The following is a 25,938-nucleotide window of genomic DNA, read 5'->3' on the forward strand; positions in this document are numbered from 1 at the left end:
AACACTCATGAGATTTAGCCATCTTCACTTTCTGGGTTTCTGGGTACAAAACTCGAAGTGTGACCGTCCCGTCAGTCACTGGTCCAAGTCACCCGGATGAGGCTGCCTCACTGCCCCTGTGAAGCAGGCTGAGCCAGTTCCAGGTGACAACAGCACGGTTGGTCATGGGGCAGAAACCAGCTCACAACAGGGTGAGGAGCAAGGCACAGATTTCCCGTCACAGTGACAACGTGACCCTGGAGCCATGTGGGAAGGTTCCCACACCACCTAAGCAGACACAATTTTGCGTTCTGCTGCTTTAAAAAAAAAAAACAAAAACTGTGAAAAGCTCTGTCTCTTCCCCGGATCTTTTGTTCTTCCTCCAGGTAGAAAAGCATATTTGGCAGCTAAAGCTGTTTTTCAGCCTCTGTTTGATGCTCGCCCTTCCGATTACAGTTATATGGGGCCCCAAGGCACGTCTGGTGCTGACGAGCACTCTCCTGGCTCGCGTGCAGCGCTCCTGTGAATAGCATTATTGTTATATGATACCAAACGCAGGGAAAATGGAAGATTGACTACTGCTCTGACTAAAATTTGGCCAAAGAAACTTTGAAAATCAAGCATCAGAACTTCTGCTTTCAGCCAAAATGAACTAACAGGGACCAGATTTACCCTCCTACCAAAACAAGTAAAAAAATGGAAAAAATTATAAGAAACATGTGTTAGACATTAAACATCAGGCAACAAAGAACAGTGATTCTGAGAGGGAAACAACAAGGTGAGCCCTGTGGCTGCTCAGCTCTCGGCCAGACAGGGTGTCCAGGCCTCCCTCCAGGCCCCAGGGGGGAGGGTAGTGCCCGGCACCAGAGATGAGCTGGGAGTGCAGGCGGCGGAGGCAGCAGAAAGTTCAGGGTCACTTCCAGGAGGAGAGTGCCCAGGTCTGTAGAGAGTTCCTTCTGAGCCTGCAGCTGTATACCGATGACAGGGACATGGGGACGTCCCCTCAAGGCTGAAGGAGCCACTGGAGAGGAGCAGAGGGAGTGACACTTGGGCCTCACAAAAGGCCCACCCAGAGGGGCACCAGGCAGGTTTGCCTTGGTAGTGGGCAACACTAGTCTGTGACTGAAGACGGCGGTGTCTGCCTGACAGCTCAAAAGCTAGGAAGACCCAATGGGCCAGACACGGTCTCTGTGACGTAGCTGCCTCCCAGAACAGTATTCCAGCACGCATGAGACCACAGAACAACACCCGCACTCAAGGAGGCAACACTCACAATGCCTGACATCTAAACAAAAATTAACAGGCATGCAACAAAGCAGGAGAAAGAAGCCCATAATGAGATGAAAAACCCTATCAAAATCACCTAAAATTAAATGGATGATAGGCTAGTAAACATGGATATTAAAAGTTATTATACTTACCTTCCACATAGTCAAGATGTCAGAGAAAAGACTGAATGCTAGATATATTTTTTAAAAAAATATCTAAATCAAGCCTTTAGAGTTGAAAACTATAGTGTTGGAGTTAACTAGATTAAACATGAAATATTTAAAAAATTTTAAATTTATTTAATGATTTTATAGAGAAGAAGGGAGAGAGAAATATTGACTTGCTGTTCCACTTATATATGCAGTCATTGGTTGATTCTTATACGTGCCTTGACTGGGGATCAAACCCACAACCTTGGCGTATCAGGATGAAACTCTAACCAACTGAGCTACCTGGCCTGGGCTAAACAGTTTTTCTTTCCTAAAGAGCTCCTTAAGAGGCCAGAAAGCTACAGACTGGGAGGAAATGTTTGCAAACCATACATCTGACAGAGGACTTCAAGAATATATAAAGAACTGTTGAAACCTGACAGTTAAAAAAAAAAAAAAGACAGGACATAATAACTCCATTGGAAAATGGGCAAAGAGAGGAAGATACCTTTTACCCAAGAGGAGTCATGGATGGCACACAAGCACGTGAGAATGTCTAGTACAGTTAGCCATTGGGGGCGTGAACTTAAACCACAATAATACATCCCTGCACACCCTGCAGAATGGCTAAAATGAAAAAAGTAACCATTCACACACTGTTAGCAAAAAGGATAAACGCTAGAGCAACTCAGGAAAACAGTTGCATATTTTAGAAAACAAAACACTCATTTACTACTGGACCCAGCAACTCTTTCCTGGGCTTTTATTCCAGAAAATGGAAACTTCTGTTGACCAAAACCCAACATGAAAATGGTATATACAGTGCTCATGGCAGCTCTACTCATAGCAGCCAGAAAGCCGGGGGACCTAGATGTGAGGTCCACGTCACCATGGGCCAGCTGGGCACTGACCAGGGACAAGCGAGGGTGTGCCCCACAGTCTGGTTACAGGCTACGTTTGCACCCCATTCACCGGGAATGAGAGAGTTGTAGCCATGGGGGCCACCGTGGAGGGGGAAGGATGTGGGTGTGTCCAGGGCAGCCCACGGGCACTCCTCTTGATTCTGGTGCTGGTCACACAAGTCTATGTGTGAGGAAACCGTGCAGAGCTGCACACACAGGTGAAATCTGAGTCACCTCTATCAACTCTACTGACTCCCCTTCCCTGGAAGTTTTGGGGGAGAGGGAAAGGTGCAAGGGGAACTTTGTGTACAGTTTTTGCACCTTCTTATGAATTGGTGATTGTATTAAAATAAAACTTTAAAAAACAGACAAAATGAAGGCTTTCTCATATACACAAAAGCTTAAATAACACCGTATCACCAGACCTGCCCTATAAATGTCGCTGCAGGAAGTCCCAGTCTGCCCAGTACTGGGGTGACGGGAGTGTGCCACATGGGGAAATGCAGAGTGTTTATAATCAGAGGCAGATTTAATGGCGGGTGCACCGGGCACGTGCCCTGGGCCCCGACTTCTGAAGGGCCCCGCAAAACCCCAACTTTACACTTTTTCTAACGTAAGGGGCCCAATTTTTTCTCCTGTGCCCAGGGCCTCAACCGACCTTAATCTGCCTCTGTTTATAGTACATGACATTTAACCCTCTTACAAGGTGATTCCTTTTTTAAAGCAATGTAATGACAATGTCCCAAATGGGGAAGGAGGATGCTTGACAGAAATGGGCAGCAGTGGACACAGAACTGGCAGGCCCTTCAGGACAAATCTGGAGACAGTCCATGGACAGTGCAGACTTTGGAGAGAAGAACAGGAGGTAACAGGCCTTGGGGACTCCTCTCCTGCTCAGGTCAGGCCAGGATGCAGCAGAAACCCCAGCAGGGAGAGGACAGGGGCTTAGATTGTCTGGTCTCTTCTCAGATGTGACTTACACTTTCCCCCCAAGTAGACTCTCATTAGTGTCTTTCTTCCTTTTTTTGGGGGGGGGGATAAAGAGGTGTGGCTACAGGGGACCAAGTGCTCTGACAAGTCCATTCTTCACGGGAAGGGCAGCCCTACTCTGAGGGTTGTTGCAGCAAAGCCACAATGTTTGGTCAGAGACCAGTCAAGAGAAAAACGGCAGCAGTCTGACGATCCCCAGTGTGGCCTCTGGCTTTGTGTGCAGACATGTCACATAGCCAAGCTGCACTGAGTGGGGGGTGACGTAAGCCCTGAGTGGCTCCGTCACCTGGATGTCTCACTGTACCCACTCCCAAGGTTCTATGCTCTGCTATTTTAGTTTGTCTGGAAAGGGAAATATAATGGGGTCACCCAGCTGTGCTGGCACCTGCTGAGTGGGGCAGACCCTGTAAGTGGAGGCCCCGAGTCCCCGCAGGGCCCAGGGCAGGTCGGGCCCAGCAGGGGCAGCGCAGGCGTGAGCAAGGCTGCTTTCCTCCAGGGCGCAAATGAGCATGTAGTCATCTGATAGCTAACTTAATTTTTTTGGCATAAAGAATTATAAATATGATGTGCCTCACATATGTGATTCCAAATTAGGTTAGTGACCCAATGTCTGTCTTAGGGATGCATGATTTAAACACTGAGCGAGGAAAAACAGTTCTTCAAAAGGTAAAACACCCTATTACTGTATTCCCCAGCCATCCTGCCCTAGGGATGTGCCAGAAGAACACCGGGATGCAAACAAAGTCGTGTGCTCAAATGCTCACAGCACTGCTCACAACAACCAAATGGAGGACACAGTGTGGATGTCCCTGGACTATGAATGACTGAACTGTGGGCTGTCCCACAGTGGGAAAGTCTTTGGTCATAAAAAGGGATGATGTTCTGGTAAATGCTGAGATCAAAACCACGCCACAGGGATGGACACCGTGTTTGGGGGTGAGGGGCTCCCAGGACTGATTGCAATCTGCAAACCTCTTAGCCAGGAGAAGAGCCACGCCTGCGTAGAAGAAATGTCCCAAAAGAAAATGTTTCAAACATCAGAACAGTAATTGCTGAAGTCCCAGGTTTCACAGGTGACTTAGGAACCACAGAGAACACTTTCCCACTAGAGCTCACAGGGAGGATTGGGTGGGGAGGGGAAGAGCTTTGGGAGTGAGTGGAAGGAGACAGTTTACACACACATGGCAGGCGTCTCGCTGAAACAATGGTCAAATGGCACGCAGGTGTATGTGTGGTCAAAGCCTCGCCCAGGCCGCCGCTCAAAGCAGAGCTATTTGGCACAAAGTGAGCGCGCCTCTCCCACACGGCCTAGATGCCCAGCTCACGGCATCTGGCTCCACCGCCGCCCATGTCCACGACAGGCTCTCTTTAAAGGTAGCAGGAGGAGAGGCTCCGTGATTGTATCAGCGCAGTTTCACGACACCGAGCACTTCTCACGGGTACAAGTCCCTGCAGCAGCAAACATGCTCCCTGGCAAGGCGGGGTTTCCACATGCCAATGACTCACGCTCAGCCCGGAGTGTCCAGTGAGAAAAGGACTGCTTTATTGGCTCTATTTCCTAACTACAGAGCTAGCCGACACAAACATCAAGCACTCCCTTTCCGTAGGATGTCCATCAGAAACGTTTCATGCAAGGGCTAAGACGCTGCACGCCCAGCAGGTTCTGGGGTCACAGGCAGGAGGGATGCCTGCAGGGAGCAGGACCATATGTACATGGAGCCACACGTCTCCAGTTCTTCACAGTGACGTGAAAATGTGTCAGGGTTGTTTCCTTCTGTGACTTAAAAAAGGAAGACGCAGTCATACAGAAGAACATTTTTAAAATACCCCCCCCCCCCCCCCCGCAGGAGAGCGGTCTCCCACCGTCCCTTTGTGTTCCACACCCACGGCTGCAGTTCAGGCAGACTCCAGCAGGGGGCATGACTTCCTAAGGCACAAGTATCAGGTTAAACATGTTTTAATTAAACCATGCTTTTTTTTGTTTTTAATGGTTTTTTTTGTTGTTTTGGTTATGCGAAACGATAGATTGTGGCTAGTAGTTAGGTGTAACAAGCAGTTAATTGTACAAAATGCAGTAGTAAAGCCTACACTACCCTACCTGATAACAGTCACTAATCTGAAACCTACTACAGTCGCTGTGTATTAAAATGTTGCTTTTGGTAATTGTTTTCTTACATGAAGCAGGGTTATAAGGCTTCTGTGAAATAATAATCTTATAGCTAAACAAATATATTACACTCCCTTTGCCTGTTATATTACAGGTACAAAATACTACAGGTACTTTGCCATTTGGTAACACGGGGTGTTCTGAGCACATCTCTCCTGGCTTCTAAAGTGCACGGTTATCTGCACGTGACAGACAGCCCAGGCCTGTCGGAGCATCAGGCCCCAGGGGAAGCAGCTGAAAAGCCAGGTTTGGAGTCGTAGATGTGTCTCCCCAAATGGATCCTGGTTATTGCTGGCGCGGAGACAGAAGACCACCTGTTATTTATTATCTACACGTAAATATGTGCCTATCTCTATGTACACACATGCAAGACCTGTCCTGTGACGGACAGAGTTCTTTTCTTGTCCAGTAACCTATCTTGGGCTATTCAACCTACTTGTGCTGTTAGAAGCCAGATTAAAAACAAAGTCCTAGCATGCTACAATGAACAACCCTATGGTGTCAGTAACACAGGGGAGGGGAGGATATTATGAAAGGGCTGAGATGACAAACTGGAAAATTTTTTAAATGCACTGAATAAGGCAACACAATTGTATATTACAGCCAGCGCTCAGAAAAAGCTGGGAAAAGAAAAAGTAGCAAACGTGTGTTAGGTTTTCCTCACAACCTCTTGCTTGCCAGTATCCTCTTAATTGAAACAAAGTTGGATAATGATGAAATGCTTGTATAGCTTTGTCCTACAAATACTCTCCTGGTAGCAAACTTAATGCTTCATTCTATGGCGCCCTGGTGCTGTGGTTAGGTTAAATAAGGCACTTCCAGTACTGAGGTCCAGGGTGCTGAGATGTGCCCGTCAGGTGGCCACGTGGCGTCATTCCCATCCCATGAGGGTGCCGTCTACGGTCTGTCTCCTGCAGTCATCCCCCCTTTATTTTGTTCTTGAGATGACTTTTCCTTCAGCCGATGCAGTGGTCCTCCCTCCCTCCCTCTTTCCCTCCCTTCCTTTCTTCCTTCCCTCCTTCCTTTCTTCCCTTCTTCTTTCCTGTGAAAGAGCTACTTCTTTGTATATATAACATCTTCAGTAAGTTGGAAGTTCTGAGTGGTACCGGGTGTGTTCAGTTTGCTTAGTCAGAAGAAGTCTGTACTCTGAGCCTCCATTGTCACCCGTCAAGCTGACACCTCACAGCTTCTGAGTGAGTCCCGACATTGCCAACTATGAGTGGGTGTTGGTGCTGGAGAGGTCGTTCCGTATGATTTCATTTACTACAAGAAAACAAAAGCAGAGACAGCGTTAGGGCAGCACCACTGCTCTGCAGCAGGTAAGAAACCAGAATTCCATCAGCCATGGGTGCAGGATGTGATGGGAGGCCTGTGAGAGGAACCGGATCCCTTCCTGCCTCCCGCTGTGTGCTCCAGGTGTTCTGAGCCAGCAGAGTGGCTGCCCAGGACCTGGCTGCTGGGCCTGGGGCGCCGCAGGGCCTGCAGCTACAGCTCTGACATGGCGGCACCTCCCTCCCACCCCGGGGCCAGGCACACCTTCTCAGAGCAGGGGCAGTGCAGAGGTGTCTGTGACTTCACAATCGGCACCCATGTGGAAGCACATCAGGGAAGTCCAGGCTTGGTGGCCGCCCCTTGGCCTCGTCCTCAAGTTGAGAGGGTGCCAGCACTGGGCGGGGGAGCCCCTCTGTGGGGGCTCTTCCTTCATCTCTGTTTCCTCATCCATGGCCACAATCAGCCTGTGATTTTTGGCAGCCAGAGAGGAAATGAGCAAAGGCCATCACAAGTAAGCCGCACAACACCCCTCCCTCCACCTCTGATGGGCACTCAGATAGTGAAAATGGTGTCACCATGGTCACTTTCCTGACAGACTTTGGAGGTGGGGAACACACACTCACGTCATGGAACAGCCGGGTTTCCCTCTGCTGCCCAGATAAACTCCACGTGTTTCTGCAGAGGCCCCGGTCTGTCCAAGGGCAGCTTCCTGAGCAATTAGCTGTGTGCATTTCATCACTCCCACTCCCTCCCCTACATTCCCTTTCAACATCCACCCCCCCCCCAAGTATTTTTAAGAATAACAATAACAAAGCATGGTTGGGGGAACCAGGAATTGTGTCATGGGACCTGATAACAGCACCCGCTGGCCCCGGATCACAGGAATCCTGCGCTGCACTCCCCGAACCCTGACTCTTCCCAACGATGTGGCCTGGCCTAGACCCAGGGCGCAGTGTCCATCTGCTGCCAGGGTGAGGGGCTCCGGCCAGCCTGCCCGCAGAGGACATGCCTGGACCCCGCCCAAAGCACAGACGTGACATCGAGCTGCCTGACACTCGGAGGGACTCACAGCTGCCACAGGGCAGTGACGCCGGGCTCAGACCAGAGCTCAGGGCAATGCTTGGTGGAGAGCATGCATGGCGGCTCTGTAGCCACAGGGAGCTTTTCCACGACAGTCAGGCACCATGAAGTCCACTCTGCCCTCTCTGCCTGGCTCAGGTATCTCTCTCTGTTATTCCTGGCATTTGCCCCAGAGATCCCCAGGCCTCTGGGCTGTGCTGCTTCCTGACACACAGACGGGTGCCTGGGACACAGAGACCACGTCACCCTTCTTCCCCATTTCACTCGTCACACTCTTCCCTTTTTAAGAGGCACATGTTCAGTTTGTATTTGGCGGGACATCACCACATCAAAGGACGTTCTGACAAAGAAAAATCACAAACCCTGAGTTCCTCCAGCTGTTGTCTTGGGACGTAGCAGGCTCGCAGCCGTGAGGGGATTGCACCAGGCACAGTGTGTGGGACACACTTGGAAGACACAGAGCTTGTGTGGAGAGAGACTAGTGGCTGGTGAGGGGACAGAGTCACATCACCACAACGCCCATGCGGTAGAGCACCCCACTATCTCTCCCTGTAGCACTGGGTGGGCAGTTTACAAGTTGCTTTCATGGTCATTATCTCACTTACTCCTAAACCTGGCCCTAGGCCAGGGGCAAAGCAGGTCTTCCTCAACTGCTTTCAGGTTAAGCAACAGGTTTGGGGCCAACAGGGCAGTGGTCTGGGCTTCTAGGTCAGGATTTCTCCCATGGGGCAGCGAGGGCCACTGGGAAAGCGGGCATGGAAGCAGAGGGGTGTCTTAATCCAGGTGCAAAGTGAGCTATGACCCATCAAAGCAGAGAAGATTTCATGGATGGGGACAGTGGTGACCACGGGTCCCCCCTGAAGAAGTGATGGACCCTTCAGTGTTACTATAGCAAGAGATGGGTTTTAATTTTTATCCCAGTATCAATGAACATCGAGGTCCCAGACCACAAATATGATCTAGTAAGATTAGATATTGAAAGTCCCGAGGGGAATAGGAATGGAGAACAGGGTGGGGGACTAAGGTTATATAATTCTTGAAACTGAAGGATGATCTGAGGTTTTAGTCATCATGAGGACTGACAGGGGCCGATGGTGTGACGAGAGTGGGGACCGAGAGGAAGGCTGAGAGGTAATATGATGGCAACGGGAGAGTCCTGAGGGGTAGCGATGATGGATAACAGGAGGGAAGCCTGAGGGGCAATAATCACGAGGAACAGAGGGAGGCCAAGGGCTTACGGGGTGTCCTGAGGAGTAATAATGATGGAGAACTGGGGGAGGCAGTAAGCAAAGCAGCTAGAATCTTCTAGTTCCTCAAGGTTACACAGACCACAGGAAAATAACATCTGTTTGACAAGATAAAAGGGGAAGAAACTTCAGAAGTGGGCTTCCCCTACTGCCCACGGGGGCACCTGAACCTTGTGGGAGTGCTGCCGTGGGTGGGAGCGGGAAAATCACTCAGCATGTCCTGAGCCATCCAGGGCCCTGGTTCCCACCACGGGGCTACTTCGGTGCCAACCCTACTCTCTGACCCCACTGGGGCCACTGGGAGAATCCAGAAGCTGGAAGAGCCCACTGAGTGAGCAAAGCTCCCATCTGTCATCGTGGTCTGGTGGTTTCTGATGAGCAACTGGCCCTGCCTCCCTTCCTACAATGTGTTGGCTGGAAGTGCTGGGTCATCAGATACTGCTTTGTCTAAGCCCAGTAATGTCAAGTTCAGGGTCACAATGTTTCAGACACCTTGGGAATTCACTCAAGAACTATCACACATGTGCAAACATCCTCTAGGATCTTCCCTAAGAATGCTGCGGGATTGCGTGCGTCCAGCAGCAAGCCAAGATGGACCACCGTACGCTGCAGAGTGGAGGGCAGCCTGCCTGCACAGCTCTCTACACAACTGAGGATGGACAACCAGAAAGTTACACGTTCTTCCCCAGACACAGTCTGTGCTAGATCCAGTCAAGAATGCCATGATGGCTCCTCTTTGACAGACAGGTGGAGGTCAAGTATTTTTTGACGGCTGGGCCGAGAACGAAACCTTGGGACCCTCTCGCCCTGCTCCTCTCCTGGCCACAACTTCCTATCTCTCTTCCATGAGGTCACAGTTCCGAGTCCACAGCCGGCTGCAGCGACCAGGATTCTGCACGGGCTATTTTGGGAGTGGCTTTTTCCCTTTGATATGGTTGTGTTGGTGACACCCACGCTTTCCCACAATGTCTTCTCTCTGCTGATAGTTTCCATGTCTTATTCAGCTTTTCCACCTACACCAAGGTTTCTTCTTTATACAATTATTTTGAACTGCAGGTAAACATGTGACCCCCTGGCTCGTCAGAGACCTGAAAGCGGAACCTTTGCTTCACGTCAGATGTCCCTCAACAGGATGTGGTGAGCTGTTACACCACAATTTGATTTAATAAGAAAGGTTTTTTCCCTTATATTTAATTTTTCTCTTAAATGCTCCTAAGGTGGAAACTATTTTTTTCCTAAGACTTCTGTGGCAGTCTGAATTCTTGCTCTAATCTGGGATATGTATACAGGATATCATATACACCAAAATCCGGCTCTGCATACAGATCTGACACTATTTTTTTTTTAAGTACAAAAGCTCAAACATACAGCCTTTTATCTGTACTTACATTATCTGTAAATGTCAACTAAATTCTTCCTAAAATGACATGACCTCTTATTCAAATCCAGGTGAAGTATCCATTTTAAAGTACAATGTACTTCCATATAATGAGTTTCTTCTTTTTCATCATGATTTTGAAAAATGCTGACCCAAAGCCTCATGTTGCAATGAAACACCCAGGTTCATCCCTCAGGTTCACTCATGGATTTTGTGACGAATGTGGAAGGACAGCGCAAACGAGAGGAATTGTCAGAGTTTGAATATTAATACATTTGCCCCTCTCAATGCCTGGCTTTTAGGCAAAGTTCCCCCACACTTCTGTCCTAGTTTATGAAAGCAACGAAGGATCTGAAACCCCATTTTAAGGACTGAGCAGAGCACTGGGTCACCCGGCACCCACACAGCCCTAGCACCTGCCCAGGCACATCTGGACATTTTGCAGTGTCCTGTGAGGAAGGAAAGGCAGACCCTGCGATTGTGAGTTTTGTCCATGGAGAGATGACGGAAGGCTCCACTGATGGGTGAGGAGGCTGAGATCAGGACCGCTGACCAGAGCGTGGCTGCCAGCTCTACCACCTCAGCCGCAGTTCTGTAGGCTGCCAGAACGCACCTGCTAGATGCACTGCACACTGACAGGTGGACAGGAGTCGTTTTCTAACATTACTAGGAAGGTCATGAAGGACCGAGAGCCGTGGTGGGTGTCCCCCAGCTGATGCTGCAAGGGTGGGCGGACTCAGGCCTGTTGCTGGTGCCTGAGCCTGACGTCCCCTCCATTCCTCATTCCAGCACCACTGTTCCCTCTGTCTGGGGCTCACTGGTCTCACCTGTTCAGCTCAGAGACATGGGGTCTCTGAGGGGAAGTGAGGAGGACACAGCTAGTACCTTCTTGTCAGAGGCACTTCTCTCAGAAGAGCACAACATCCCGCCCACCTCACACACTTGGTCTCTGCTGACGTAGAAACATGTTTTTCAGTCATTTCTCCTGTACCGGCTTTCATGAGCTTCAAACATTTTTGTTATAAAGGGAAGAGGGACGCGACCAAAGGAACTGTGCGGGGCCTCTCCAATCACCTATTTTCCACTGTATTGTAAGAACACACATGACACGTCAGCATTTCCTTTGCTCTAAAACAAAGGGCAAGTGAACTGAGCGCTGGCGCAGAGCTCAGTGCCTGGGGATTGCTGACACCCCATCAAGTTTTCATTCAGAAGTCCCAGTAGCCAGGCCCCCAACTCTCCATTTCACATGAAAAATGTGGGTGGGGACCAGACACGGACTGAGTGGATGTCCCACCATAGCAGCAAACTCTCCCGTTGTGAGTCATTCTTAGGAGTTGACATGTGAGGGGCAGTGCCCACCGTGCAGGGACCCCTAGCTGGCTGGGACCTTCAGGGCACCCGGCCCATAGGCCACCAACTGCAGCATGAACAGGGGTCAGCCAGCATTGTGAACCTTGCTGGTCTCGAGGCTTTTCACCCACTGTCCTGTTCCTCCTCTCAGTGAATAAGTGACAGCCACGCTTCTGTGTGGAGGGACTCTGAATATGAAGGGAGAGCTGTGTCACTTTAACCTGCAGGAGGAAACAGTGGCCATGGAGGGAACCCAGGTCCTGACAGTTAGTGTGTCCCTTAGATTCTAGGAAACCGAGGTGTTACATGACCAGAGTTAAAACAGAAATAAACCCTGGAGGAAAAGAAACCCCTATAAAGTGACAGAACTACAGAAAGCATATCTAGGTATTTGTCTTTAAAGATGGCCTGACATCCCAGGATCCAGAGGGTGCCTAAGCCATATGACGCTTTCTCGAGTGGCAACCAACCACCTCCGAGGCCAAAACTCCCGAAAACCCCGTGACTTCCTACTTTTCTCAGACCCATGTTCCCCCTGCGCTCTAGGCCCTGCGTTCACAGCATCACTCAGAGGCACGTGAGCCAGCGGCCAGTGCTGGGGGCCTGTGACCTCCCTTTAGAAGACCTGACGGGAGGTCTCTGCAGCCTGGGCATGCAGTGTGGGGAGAGGGTGGCTAGAGGACCAAGGCCTGTTCTCAGGCCACCTTGGAAGCTCCACGTGACATGGTCCTGCCTGGGCTGGGCCTAAGTCCGATCTGTGAAGACAGGAGGCTTGGCCAAGGTCCCTCTCAACTCAATGGAGATCAGAGTTCTGTCTGGTGGGGACGACGGAGCACGAGCCTATGGCCTCTTACCAGCTCTCTGGGAGGTGGACACCATTCTTTTCATGGACTCAGGCCTAGAGAGAGCAGGATGGGAGCCGGTCCTCATGGAGCAGCTACACAGGGTCAGGAGTAGAATCAGGCTCTGAGGGTGGGATACAGGGCAGCCAGGATCCCACGAATGTCAGCAGGGAGGTGGGGCAGAGGCCGGGGCTTCCTCGGCCTCCAGCCTGCTTTCTAAACGGCACAACAATTGCTGAACTGCTCCATCAGAAGCTTGAGTCACCTGCTTTTACAAAGAAAAGACAAGTATGCATGCACTGGCACTTTCTGGTAAACTTTCAGTTTACCGATAGTCGGAAAGAGAAGAAAATTACTGGGCATATGAGTGAAAGTCACAATGGTCTGAAGTTCATGCAAAGTCAGAGCTCAACCACAGGCCCACATGTTCTCCCAAGAACAACATGGCAAACATGGAGGGCCTGGTCCTGCTGGGCTTGTAGTTCCCACGTCTCTTGCAATACAAGTATTTTATTTTATTATCGGGACAAATACCTGTGCAAACATGACCTGTGTCTTTTTGTTTCTGTCACACAGAATCAGCAGTCTGGCTGGTCCCTCATGAGTGACAACCAGGCGTGACCATGGCTCACATGACCCAGCAGCCCTCAGTGTTGTGAGCCAGCCAGGGCTGCGGGCTCCAGGGAAGGGAGAATCGGGGAGGCAGGCAGTACAATTATTCTGGGTGTTCACAGACATGAATCCTAGCTCCTCAGGAACTGGATTTGGGCTTGGAAAACCAGAAATTTGGTTTCTCAATGTTAACCCAGCACTGCTTCATCTTTGTTTTTTTTTTTAAAAAAAAGTTAAGATGGATAAGGACTATCCTTTGCAAATAAACAGTTCTGGCAACTAAAAAAAAAAAAATGCCGTATTTGTACATATTAGCTTAATTACATAAAAATATTTTTTAAAGCATTTACAAATAGTTACGTTAGTTCCAGTAAGGAAACCAATTAATTGTACTAGGAATAAAAAAAAAACAACTAACAGTATTTATCTACTGCCCCTCAGTAAATTAGCCAGCCCAGCAGGGACCTGTCATTTTTCTGTTCCTGGCTTTATTACATGCTACAAATGTTGCTTTCCCATGAAAAGAGCTATTTCTTTAACGACATCATTGTCCTTTAAACAAAAGCTAAATGGAAAACAAAAGAGTCTTAATGATTCCACTGTGGGATCTACACAGGCTGAAGTCCCACCCTGTACTCTGTCCCGTGGACACCCTGTGAATGCTCACAGTCACTGAAACACGGCTCATCAGCGGACACTCGCACAAGAGCAGTGCCCACTGCTCCCTCCACGCTCCTCCGAGAAATGGAAAAACGCGTAATCTTTACAGGGGACGCGTCACAAACAACTTTATTTTTAAGGGAAAGCCAAAATAGCTCATTGAGGAGCAAAACAAAACAGGAAGGATACTCTTTCTCATTCCTATAACTAGGAGATAATTTTAAAAAGTACTTTCTAACTTTCCCAGAAAACACACCTTTAGCTAAAGTTAGTGTTGTAACCTAAAAGCACAATAATTTAGGTGGACGCAGGGACCCAGAAATATCTCAGGCCAAACCTGTTCTCAAAGCAGCAGCTCTGGGACGTCTCCCAATTGTCTGCCAACAGAAACCTTCCCCGTATCTACAGGCTCTGGACGGAGGGTCACATCCTGCTGGGCGCAGACGCTCATGGCTGTGACCTTTCCTGCCTGGGGTGTGAGAGCTGCGTGTCCCATGTGGCTGTGGCTTCAGTGGGCGGCTGAAAGCCCAGCACTCATGCTTTCACTGGTTCTTTTTTAAGGGATCACAGTGGACGTGAGCTGAGGATGCGGAAACACCACGATAAAAGCTACAATTCAGAGAGGAGAATTAGGAAGCAGAGGACATGCTCTGTTCCCTGTGATAGTGGGTCTGGTCCTGGTGGGAAGGACCTGTGGGGGCCTGAGGAGGTGCAGTGGTCTCTCTCAAGGGCTTTAATTCTTCAGAAGAGGCAACACCTTAGAAAGTCCTCCATGAGCACCTACTTCTTCGCAGGTGGCCCTGGGTCCACAGTCTCCTGTGCGCCTGCTATGTCCACATCGGCCACACTGGGCCCGTCAGGTGGCCGACTGCTCAAGGCGCTGCCTCTGACCGTGAGTTAAAACAGAGCAATTTGGCCTGGAGTGCATCACAACCACTGTAATTCTGAAAATGCAGAGCTGCAACATCACTAAAATATTTTTTTCACTTTTTGCCTTTTTTTCCCCCCCTCAAAGATGCTTTGTGAAGCAGTGGAAAATAACAGTTTCTCAAGTTTCATTAAAAAGTAAGTTCTTGTGTTACCTCAGGTGTCCTGGACCCATCTCAGCCTTCACTTATTTTTATCTTTTTAATCCTAATCAGCCAGTGCCAGGGGGCCTGCTATTTTTGGAAGGAGAGAACGGGACAGCAGTGGGACTGACTGACAACAAGTCACGGTTTTAATAAAACATGACCCTCCCAGCTGGATGTGGGGTTGGCTGATGAACACTGTTGTTACATGACACTCTGCAGCCATTAAAACAGAATAATTTTCCTACCTTCCGTGCTGCTGCCTTATTTAGCCTGAATTCTCCAAATAACGCAAACGGCTCGGTGTGGAAACTCCGGCACTTGTGGGGACCGGCCACCATGTGACCGGGCGTTTCCACAGGCTGGTCCTCCTCGCCTCCGTCCACTGAGCAGCAGGGCGTGTGCTCTGCCACATCAGTGCCCATTATTTTATCTGTGCCCCTCGCTGGGCTCATTACCTGCCAACAAGCGTTGTTCCAGGGCTTTGTGGCACTAGGAAATCCATTCCTCCGAATCACAAAATTCCTATTCAATCATAATTAATAGAGTTGAAAAAAAAAACTGTAAAAGCTCCCTTTAATGAAGAAAATGAAAATAAACAAATGGGCCTGGAGAGAAAGAGAGAGAGAGAGAGAGAGGGGGGGGGAGACAGAGGCAGCTGCGGGTTGGTGCGCTGGCCTCCTCCTGCTGGTCCCCGAGGCCGGTGCCCAGGACGCCCACCCGCTGCCAGGTTTGGTCATGGAGGAAGGAGGCAGCCGCACCTGGGTTCACAGAAAGTGAAACCACACCTGGTCGTCATTCACTGTAACTTTGAACGAAGTCCTCACTTGACCAAAGAAGCGTGAGTAACTGTTAGGTGTGGTCGCTGCATGGCATCCCATGGAAGGAAACGGGCACTTAAAAGATGTAACTGTGAGGAACAGTGGGCTGGAGTGTGTGGTCTCGGCGGCCGCCCTGGTGTTGGACCTGGGAGAGGGGTGTGTGACCCCATCGGACCGTTCCTTTGGTCCTGTGGATGTTGAGCATTTTCGTCATTAAAAGCAAACATCCAAGGGGCGCCGGAAATGGGCCGGTCCCCTCCCACGCGAGCCCCGCACCCGCTCCTCGCCACGCCGAGGTCGGCTGCGTCACCTGCAGCTGAGATGGACGCAGGTTTTTGGGTCACCCCCCCCCCCAGCCCCCCGGACCAGACTATCGGAGCCCGAGTCCGGCTGCGGCCCGGTCCACACGGAGGGCTGAGGCACGGGGCTGGCGTGGGGCCGCGAAGAGGCCTTTTTGGTGCCTCCGGCTAATTCTGTCCTTAATTTTAATTCACTTCTCTAGTGCTGCTCACCTTCAAAACACCCTAAACCCCACTCACACCTTTAAGAAGAAATTCTGGACTAGTTTTTTTTTTTTTTTTTAATTGAAAATATAACACTGTACAAGTGATGTTTCGCTTGAGGTTGGAGGATGCTCTAAAACTTCTGAGGAATGTCGGGCAGAGTAACACAGAGACCCGGGAATGGCGGAAGGGACAGAAAAGGAGGGAGGCGGCCCTGCCCCGGCCATCGCCTGCCACCTCGTAGCTCCAGGCGCGGAGGCGGCCCCCAAGTCCTGGCAGAGGACCCAGGATAGGACCATGACCCTGCAAGCTATCCCCCCTGCTGCGGTTGCACCAGCAGGGCAGCACAAGCCTGCAGGACAGGTCGCATCCCTATGCGGTGGGCGCACAGATGCGCCCATCACCTCCCACATCCCAGCTAGGAATGCTGTCTTCTTCCGTCGTCATCGTCCTCATCTACTGAGGAAAACAGGGGAACCGGAAGTTGGCTTGGCTGCGCTGTGCGCAGGGCGTGGCGGGGGAGCTGTGCGCAGAGTGTGGGGGTGTGCCGTGCGCAGGGCGTGGCAGGGGGGGTGCCGTGCTCAGAGCGTGGGGGCGGGGGTGCCGTGCGCGCCCGCAACTCTGCTCTGTCCTTTGGTTTGCTGGTGGGCGGTCTGGGCACAGGACACAGCGTTGGCGGCACAAACTCTTCTTTTCCTCGTGCCTTGCAGCACTGCCTTCAGTTCAGCTTCAACACGAATTCCCATCTGGCGCCGCCCGTCTGGGCCGCACCGCATCCTGCCGCCTCATGCTGTCTCAGCTCCGCGCCCTCGTGTCCCTCCGGCGCGGTGCCCGGGGCTCGGTCCTCAGCACGCGGCCTCAGCTGCTAGCTCCCCCGCGGCCCCGCCCTGACGTCTGTGGGCCCCACGCACAGCTCCCCGCCATCTGCACCCCCCGCCTGAGCCTCTCGCCACCGCCCCAGGTACTGAGTCCTGCCTGTCCCCATGTAGGTCCTGAAAACGGACGTGTCCGTCCACCTGTCCCCAAGTCCGCACTTCCATCCACAGCCCACTCTGCCACCACCTCTCTCCACCGCTGCCAGGCGAGCGTGGCCAGGGTGAAATCCATCCGTAAGAGCCGTGGTGCCCCCATGGGGAGACCCACCTGCTCACGTTCCTCCGTCCGCTCCACCCCGGCAGCATCTGGGGGCACTGGACGCCTCTCCCTGCAGCCTGGCCGGGATGCTGCCCTCCTCAGGTGCCCATGGCTCACTCTCGGTCTCCCCCGCCACCCGAGGAAAGGCCACGAGGTGCCCCTGACATGCCAGAGGCAACTGCCGAGTCCCGCTCTTGCTGCAGGGCACATGAATAGTCTGGTCCCCTACCCCTTACTACACTGGGCTTACCCTGAGAGTAAAAACTGTGGGACCAGCGTGGACAAAACCGACCAACACGGGGCCATTCTGGAAAGATGGGAACAGAACACTTGGGACAAGAAGAGTACGCAGCGATCTGTCTGCTCAGTTCACGTTAAAAACTCCTCATCTAGGAAACAGGGAAGGAGAGAGCGGGGGAGTCAGACACATGGGCCAATGAGACCGGCCTGTCATCTCTAGGACATATTGGCCCTGGAGTGGAAAGAAACACCCGAGACTGAATTCTGGTATTGATTATCCAATTATTAATCATTACGGGAGCTATTCCAATGCTGCACGTAATGAGCAATTCATCACATGAACAGGGTGCCAGGGAAGTTGCAGTCAGTACAAAGGGCCCTGACGCCCTTGTAATTTGCACATTACTGGGCTTCCGTTCTGCCAAATCGAATCAGCCCGGCCCGCACATGCACGCTCTGGCTTCCTGGCTGACCACCAGGACCGCCTCTCAGTCCAGGCCATGGGGTGGCCCTGCTAACAACACTGGAAGGAACAGGCAGAGGAGTCACCTGCATTTTCTTCTAGAACACCTACAGGGGGCACGGGGGCTGAAAACTGGGGACCACGGTGCAACCTCCCGCTTTCTGAGGGAAATTCTATCCACCAGCTGCTCCCACCTGGGGGCCTGGAGACCCTTCATGGAGGGACACTGAATGCAGCTCCCAGGTGAGCAGAGAGGCCCCATCAGGCCCAGAGCAGATGGCCTGTCCTCCTCCGCCCTGGTCTGCATTCCTCTCAGAGTCCCTCCAGTGGTGCCACCTTGAGCCCCTCAGGTTCATGGTTACATCACCTCCACAAGTCTTGTGGCACCTCACCAGGCACTGTTATTCTCTTGATTTGTCATCTAAATACTGAACTCTGCTTCATGTTTGCCTCGCTCTCCTGACTCCCACTAGGGTTTCTAGGGGTCAGGGTGTGACCCTGCATCCTCACAACCCTGCTGAGCCAGACTAAGTGCGAAACCTGCAAACACTGGCCGCCCATGGCCGCCACAGAGACGCCAAGGACCTGCCCCCCACATGTCTCTGACCAGCACCTGGGGCACTGTCTGCGAGGCTTCCTGCTCAGGGCGCAGGTGCTGCTATGGAAGTCTGCATGGCGTCTGCTTGCAGTAGTTCTTTCTCTCCATGGGGCGACATGCCATCTGTCTGGAAAACTTAGTTTTAATTCATTCTCTAACTTTGGTTTCCAAATAAGCCTTACACTATGTCCTCAGAAAAATGACTGACAGAGAGACTCATCAGACTGAGATCGGTGAGACCCTCGTTGTCCTGGACTGAAGTTGCTGGGGCTTGACATGACGTCTCACTGAAGCGCTGGACATGGCTGTGGCCTGTTTCCATAACAACGAGCAACAAAGCCCCAGATGATGTGGATGGGGTCCCTGAGCACAGTTCAGAGGCTGTTTTTTGTTTTTTTTTTAACATTCCTTACACAAACACACACACACACACACCCCGTCTCCACATTTAAGAGCAAAGACGCACACGTTACCGAATGCCCTGAGATCAGGTGGAGATCACTGACCCCATCAAGGGATCAAATGCTGTGAAAATGCCCATGTATATGCAGACCCGTATATGCAGACCCTGGTGAGCAGGGCTGCAAAGCACGTGAGAAGCTGTATCTAAACCCACAGGTTCCTCCACCCAGAGAGAGGCACTGAGTGAACTGAGGGAAGTCACCTAGAGGGTCATGACTTTAAGTCCTCTCTGCTCACCCTCCTGCCACTTGTGAGTCACTGCACGTGGGGATGAGCGGGCCCCATCTGCTCCCTGCTGCCCCCCCCCCCCCCCCGCCACTCTCAATCAGCCTGCAGGTTTGAAGACTTAGCCAGGGGGACAATGGAGGGGAGCTCTGGTCAGCAAGGGTGTACAGTGGACATCAGCAATTCTGTGAGCCAGAGGCCATGAAGCTCGCTGCCAACCTGGCCCTGAAATCAGAGAGAAACAGGAAGCCACTCAGAGGAGGAAGTGCAGGCGAGGGAGGGCTGGGCGGTTTTGGTGAGAGGCTCCCTCGGAAGCCCAGGTCAAAACTCGGCTCCCGGGAGCCCGCTGTCTGAGAACGCCTGTCCACTCCATCAATCACCCCATCCATCTGCAGCCCTCTCTGCAGGGCTTTGTTCTGCGTTATCATGGCAGGAAGTTGCATGCAGGGTGGACACTGGCATTTGATCCAGTGGAAACCACCATTTCCATCTTGGGGAGTGAGAGGGACTGTGAACAGAGTATCAACCATCATGGTGCGTGTGGTGATGAAGATAAGGGAGGTGGGGTGCTTGGAGCAAGTGTGACGGACAGTCCGACCTGTGCTTGAAGGGCTGCTGTGATCCATGTAAACACCTACAAAGAGACCAATGCCCACAGTTTTTGAGCTCCTTTCTTAAATTAAAACACATAAAAACACCTACACATGGCTCCCTGTCCCCAACGCACATAGCTATACTGTGGCTGCTTTTTCAGTGTGACCGCAGACACTCCTGCAGAGGCCAGAGCAAACACTCAAGTGATGTGCGGGGAAGCCCCCCCACCATCCAGCCCAGAGGCTGCCACCTTCTGCGTCCTCCGCCACCTTTCCTCTGCAGCAGTCTGCCAAGAGGAAATAACCGCGCGGTGCTAGGAGTCTGGGGTCCCAGCAAACAACCTCAAATCCACAAAAATAATTGAAGTTTGCGTCTACTGAGCTGCTCAGTTCCATTCTGATTTTTATTACAATGTCAACAAGAGTTTAATTTGTTTTAAAGTTTAGGTTCTTAAATCTGTGTGATATACGGCAGTTTACAGGGTGCTGGCAACAGCTACTGTGGAAAGAGGAAAGTGCACGTGGAGGCAGCTCAGAGCGGTGCTGTGAGGCAGGAGCCGTGCCAAGAGCAGCAAACAGCTTACTTCCCCACCCAGGACCGCGGCCGCCCCGACACAGGACCCTGCCACATTTCCCACGCAGACCAGTCTCGCCTGGGCCACAACTGCGAGGAAAGATCCTAAAACGTAACTTCTCACACTGAACACTCGCATATGCTAGCAAGGTCGCTAGTGGGTCACGGCTGCGTCTGGGCCCTTTCTAAGCACGTATCCTAGACCCAGCACTCAGGGCAGGTATAGGCGGCAGGTATCTCTGTGACAGCTCCAGCCGCCATCCTGGACTGTGTCTTTGAGGAGCTGGCCACGCCCACACAGAGCTATCCGGAGTTCAAGCACACTGATGCACAGCATCAGTCCTAGTTTCCACCCTGGCTTCTGCTGGGGCAGAGCTGAGCCCTGAGAAACCTGCAGGGACCCACAGGATGGAAGGCAGCCCCCCTTTATGGGCAGAGAGGACGGAGCAGGCCATCCAATAGGGAGACCAAAGGGTGCTGCCTGAATATGCGTCCCACCCTGCAGGGCCTAGGGAGCTGCCAGCCTAGCTGCTGGTGTGGCAGCTGGGGCCCCTGGGCGACGGCAAAGCCCCCTCAACCCACGTCTGCGAGGTCAGACAGCATCTCTCTGCACTTTTTTCTCTTCCTCCCGTGAGGGCTGGACTACAGCCAGGGCCAGGGGTAAATCACAGACATTTCTCAACGCTGCTGGGACTCCCTCTGTCCTCCAGGGCCCACTTCCTACCATATCTGAAATAACAGCAGCTGTGAGGGCCTGATAGGGCTGGTCGTGGGCAAGCCTTCACCCCAGGGCGGCAGAGAGGATGGGCTGGGGGCCGATAACACCCACCCTGGCCCAGGGCGATGACCGCATCCTGCGCTGTCAGCCCCTTTTCGGGACAAAAAAAAACCTGCCTGTGGGTTCTGGGAGTCATCACTGTGTTCTGGAGGGAGGGGCCTGGCTGACCGGCCCATTGTCCCAAGTATCAGCCTGTGATTAGTTGGGGTCCCTGGGCCTGATAAGACGGAAGTTTCAGAAAGGGAATAGGCTTTCTTTGTTCTTTACTTTGTAATCTGGGAGGAAGGAAGAGCCCGGTTTCAAAATTCAAACTGAAAAAGGTAAAGCGATTCAAAATCCTGTGTCCCAAAGCTACATTCCTGTGACAGACAGCCTCCACCACCCGGATCAGAGAAGGGAGAATGGACAGCGTCCATCCTGCCAGTGGCGACAGGTGAAGAAGTGCACACCCCCACGGCCCACGCTTTAAAGATAACCTTAATTTCACTAAACAGGAAGTAACAGGCCCATGTATTTTATCCCGTAAAGACATTCTGCCATCAGCATGGTGTCCACATCATATAAAAACAATTTTCTCCTTACACTCCTTAGAAAAGGAGTTCAAGGACTGCGTGAGTTCCCCCTCTCCACACACAGAAACCGCACAGGACACACCTGGGCCTTGTGCTTTATAGGCACTGTGTCCCCTCTGGTATGGAGCCTCGTACAGGCTCAGTGAGCACACCACAGAACTGCACTGAGCCCTCAAATCCCTTCTGGAGATGGATTTCTTACGCTGAAGGAGAGAAGCAGACCCAGGCCCACCCTGGGGACGCCCCTGGGCCAGGCTGTCCTCTGCTCTGGAGAGTCGCCTGTTCTGGGTGTTTTCATATAAATGGACCTTATTCTACATGGTCTCGTCTTTGGCTTCTGTCCTCGCATGACTGCAGGACTTGCCGTGAATTAGTTCTTCCTTTTGGTGGCTGAATAATAATAGTCCATGGTATGCATAGAACACCCTTTTCCTATCTGTTCACCAGGGGCTGGACGTCTGGGCTGTTTCAAATGTTCGGCTGCTGTGAACAACACCGCTGAAAACTGTGAGCCAGTCTTTGGACAAACGTGTTCATTTCTCTTGGGTAGATGCCTAATGGTGAGATTGATGGGTCTTAAGGTAAATTTTGGTTCCACTTTTGAGACATGGCCAAAGTGATTAGTAATGTGTGAGACCTCCAATTTCTCCACACCTTTTAAAATGTGCTGCAGCCTCACTCCGATGACAGCCACCACAGTGGGTAACGTAACTCATCTGTGTCCCTGTGACTGCGGATGTCAAGTGTCTCCCCGTGGACGCACAGTGTTGTAGTAATATAAGGTTATACTAATTAAATATATAGAAATATAAATATGGACGATATATAAAAGTAATTAAAAGGATATTAAAAATAATTATTAAAATTAAGTAAAGTTATGCCAATTGGATAGGAATTAATATAGTGGCTTAGTGCCATAATTCTGTAATGTGATAAACAGACTGACTTACAAGCAGAGCCCAGTTAGTATGTGTGTGAAGTTATACATAGATAAGAAGTAACTTGGTGTCATAACTCTGTAATGTGATAAACAGACTCTGACTTTCAAGCAGAGCCCAGTTAGTATGTGTGTGTGAAGTTATACATAGATAAGAAGTGGCTTGGTGTTATTTATATTAACTTTGTAAATTAATGAAATAAGAACATCTTAAAAAGTGGTTTAATGTAAACATTTCAGTAGATTGACATAAAGGGGGTTCCTTGTGAGGAACTCCCAAAAAGGTGGTTTGAGGTGATAATCATGTAGATTGACCCCTGTTAGAAGGCATTGGCCAGAAAGGGTACTAAAGCTGAGGGGCCCCGTGCTACAGTAGTTGCCCAGACTCCAACGTTGATGTGGATGGACTGTCTCCACACCGCTCTGAGCTCTGACCAAAGCCAGCCAAGAGGAGCACGCCGACAGGGCTCCCTTAAGCTGTACCCAGGCCCGCCAAAAGGATTTGTGAGTAATAAATTGCCTGTGTGATTATTGCAACTAATTTGTGTGTCGGTCATGTCTTTCCTCCAGTGGCACTTAACAGTAGCATCCTCATAGCTGCCTCAAGAGTAGTCTCAAAGAGGCTGCCAGCCCTGCTTATTAGCAGGAGTGTCCCACTGCACGGGGAAGTTGAATTAGGGACTCCTGATCGACGTAGAGCTTGGTCTACTGGGACACACAGACACTCACGTACCTTCTCTAGAGAGATGCCTGCGTCAGCCTTTTACCCAGGTTTGGAGCAGGCTGTGTGTCTCACTGCGGAGAGATAGCGTTCTTCGTGTGTTCTGGGTACAGGCCCTTTATCAGATAGGTGTTTTACAGACATTCCTCCTGTTGCTTGTCTTCTCGTTTTCTTAATGTTATCTTTTGAAGCACAAAACTTTTGAGTTTTGATTAGGTCAAACTTACTGCTTTTTTATTTATTTATTTTTCACAGAGACAGAGAGTGAGTCAGAGAGAGGGATAGACAGGGACAGACAGACAGGAACAGGAGAGAGATGAGAAGCATCAATCATTAGTTTTTCATTGCGCGTTGCAACACCTTAGTTGTTCATTGATTGCTCTCTCACATGTGCCTTGACCGCAGGCCTTCAGCAGACCGAGTAACCCCTTGCTGGAGCCGGCAACCCTGGGTTCAAGCTGGTGGGTTTTTTCCTCAAACTAGATGAGCCCGCACTCAAGCTGGCGACCTCGGGGTTCTGAACCGGGTCCTCTGCATTGCAGTCCGATGCTCTATCCACTGCGCCACCGCCTGGTCAGGCAAACTTACTGCTTTTTAAAAAAATTAATTTTATGAGTTGTGTTTCTAGAATCATACCAAAAAATCCTAACCCAAGGATTGGAGGATTTTCTTATGTATTACCTCCCAAGTTTCATTGTTTTAGCTAATATATTTAATTTCATGATCAATTTGAGTTAATTTTTTTTTATGAATGGTGTGAACTAATTTTTTTGCATGTGTACATATAATTGTTCCAGCACTATTTGTTTAAAAGGCTATCCTTTGCCCCAATTAAATGACTTGGCACTTTCATTAAAGATCAATTTACCATAAACACAGGGTTTACTCCTGGACTTGATCTGTTCCATTGGTCGTATATCAATACCACACTGTGTTGATTATTGCAGTTTTCTAGTAGGTTTGAAATCTAGATGAGTGAGCCTCCAAACTTTGTTCTTTATTTTCGAAACTGCTTTGGCTATCCTGGATCTTTAAAATTTCACATAAATTTTAGCATCACTATGACAGTTTCTGAAGAAAAAGTCTGCCAGAATTTTGGTAGGGACTGTGTTGATTCTATAGATTAATTCCCACGTGGTCAGAATTAGCCTTGAAAAGTCATCCAGGCTTGTTTTATGGCCAGACAGAAAATCTGACCTGGGAGCGTCCCACACCCACACTCCAGAGCGCTCTGCAGACGTCTGGTAGCTGGTTCACAGGGCTGTTCAGTTCTGTTTCCTTGCTGATTTTCAGTCTAGTTGTTCTATCCATTATTGAAGTGGAATACTGAAATCTCCAGCTATTATTTTCCAATTATCTTTCAATTTATTCCTTTATAATTCTGCCAGTTTTTGTTTCATGTGTTATGGGGCCTGTTGTTAGTTGCAAATATATTCATAATTATTATTTCTTTCTGATCAATTTATGTTTTACTCATAAAATGCCCTCTTTGTCTCTAGTAATATATATTTTTGGTCCCAAACTGGTTTTCTCTGACATAGACTAGCTTCTCCAGGTCTCCAATGGGCACTATTTGTATGATATCTCTTTTCTACCCTTTTACTTACAACCTCTTTGTTCTTTTAATCTAAGGGATGTTTTCTGTAGAAGGTGTATAGTTGATCCTGTGGGGTTTTTCCCAATCTAGTCTCTCAAGCTCCACCTCTTCACTGGAGTGTTAGTTCATTTTCATTTAATGTGATTTCGCTGTAGTATTTAATTTGCCATTTTACTATTTGTTTCCGTGTTTTGCAGTCTGTTTCTTCGTTTTTAGTGGTTATTCCTATGATCTTACATTACCACCTTCTTTTGTGTTAACTGTGTTTGTTCTGGTGCATCATTTATATGCCTTTTTGGTTTTGTTTTGTTTACTATATGTTTTAAAGTTATTTTCTTAGAGGTTCCTCTAGAGCAGGGGTCTCAAACTCGTGGCCCGCCCACCAATTTTGTGCGGCCTGCAGACTAATCAAACTTCGTGGATTAATCTGCGGGCCAGTCTGCGGCCGCACAAAATTGGTGGGCGGGCTGCGAGTTTGAGACCCCTGCTCTAGAGATTAAAATATGCTTGCAGTTGTTTCACCATGAAACAATTTCAGATGAATATTTATTTCTAATAATGGCAGAAACTTTGTTCTGATATAGCTTCCTTCCCTGTTCCCTCCTGTGTGCTATCATTATCACACCAACGACATATTTATATATATTATAAGCCCATCGGCACAGTTTTGTAATTATTGTCTTAGCGACTTTTTTTTAAATCAGAAAAAGAGTTTAAAAATATGCCTAGACTGTCTTTTTCATTCACCTC

At 50.1% G+C, this 25,938-nt stretch overlaps 1 protein-coding gene across 4 annotated transcripts in view; it reads right to left on the reverse strand.

Annotated features, from left to right (window-relative positions):
* Nucleotides 1–4,821: 4,821 nt before the first annotated feature.
* Nucleotides 4,822–25,938, reverse strand: part of NFATC1 (nuclear factor of activated T cells 1) — a 92,762-nt gene continuing 71,645 nt past the window's right edge. For all 4 annotated transcript variants that reach the window (XM_066246336.1, XM_066246335.1, XM_066246333.1 and 1 more), the window contains one exon: nt 4,822–6,719. In XM_066246336.1, coding sequence (XP_066102433.1) covers nt 6,717–6,719 — 3 coding nt within the window. In that variant the 3' untranslated portion in view covers nt 4,822–6,716. The remainder of the gene's footprint in view (nt 6,720–25,938) is intronic.

The sequence above is a fragment of the Saccopteryx bilineata genome, chromosome 11, assembly GCF_036850765.1.
Source record: "Saccopteryx bilineata isolate mSacBil1 chromosome 11, mSacBil1_pri_phased_curated, whole genome shotgun sequence".
In the NCBI taxonomy this organism is placed as follows: domain Eukaryota; kingdom Metazoa; phylum Chordata; class Mammalia; order Chiroptera; family Emballonuridae; genus Saccopteryx; species Saccopteryx bilineata.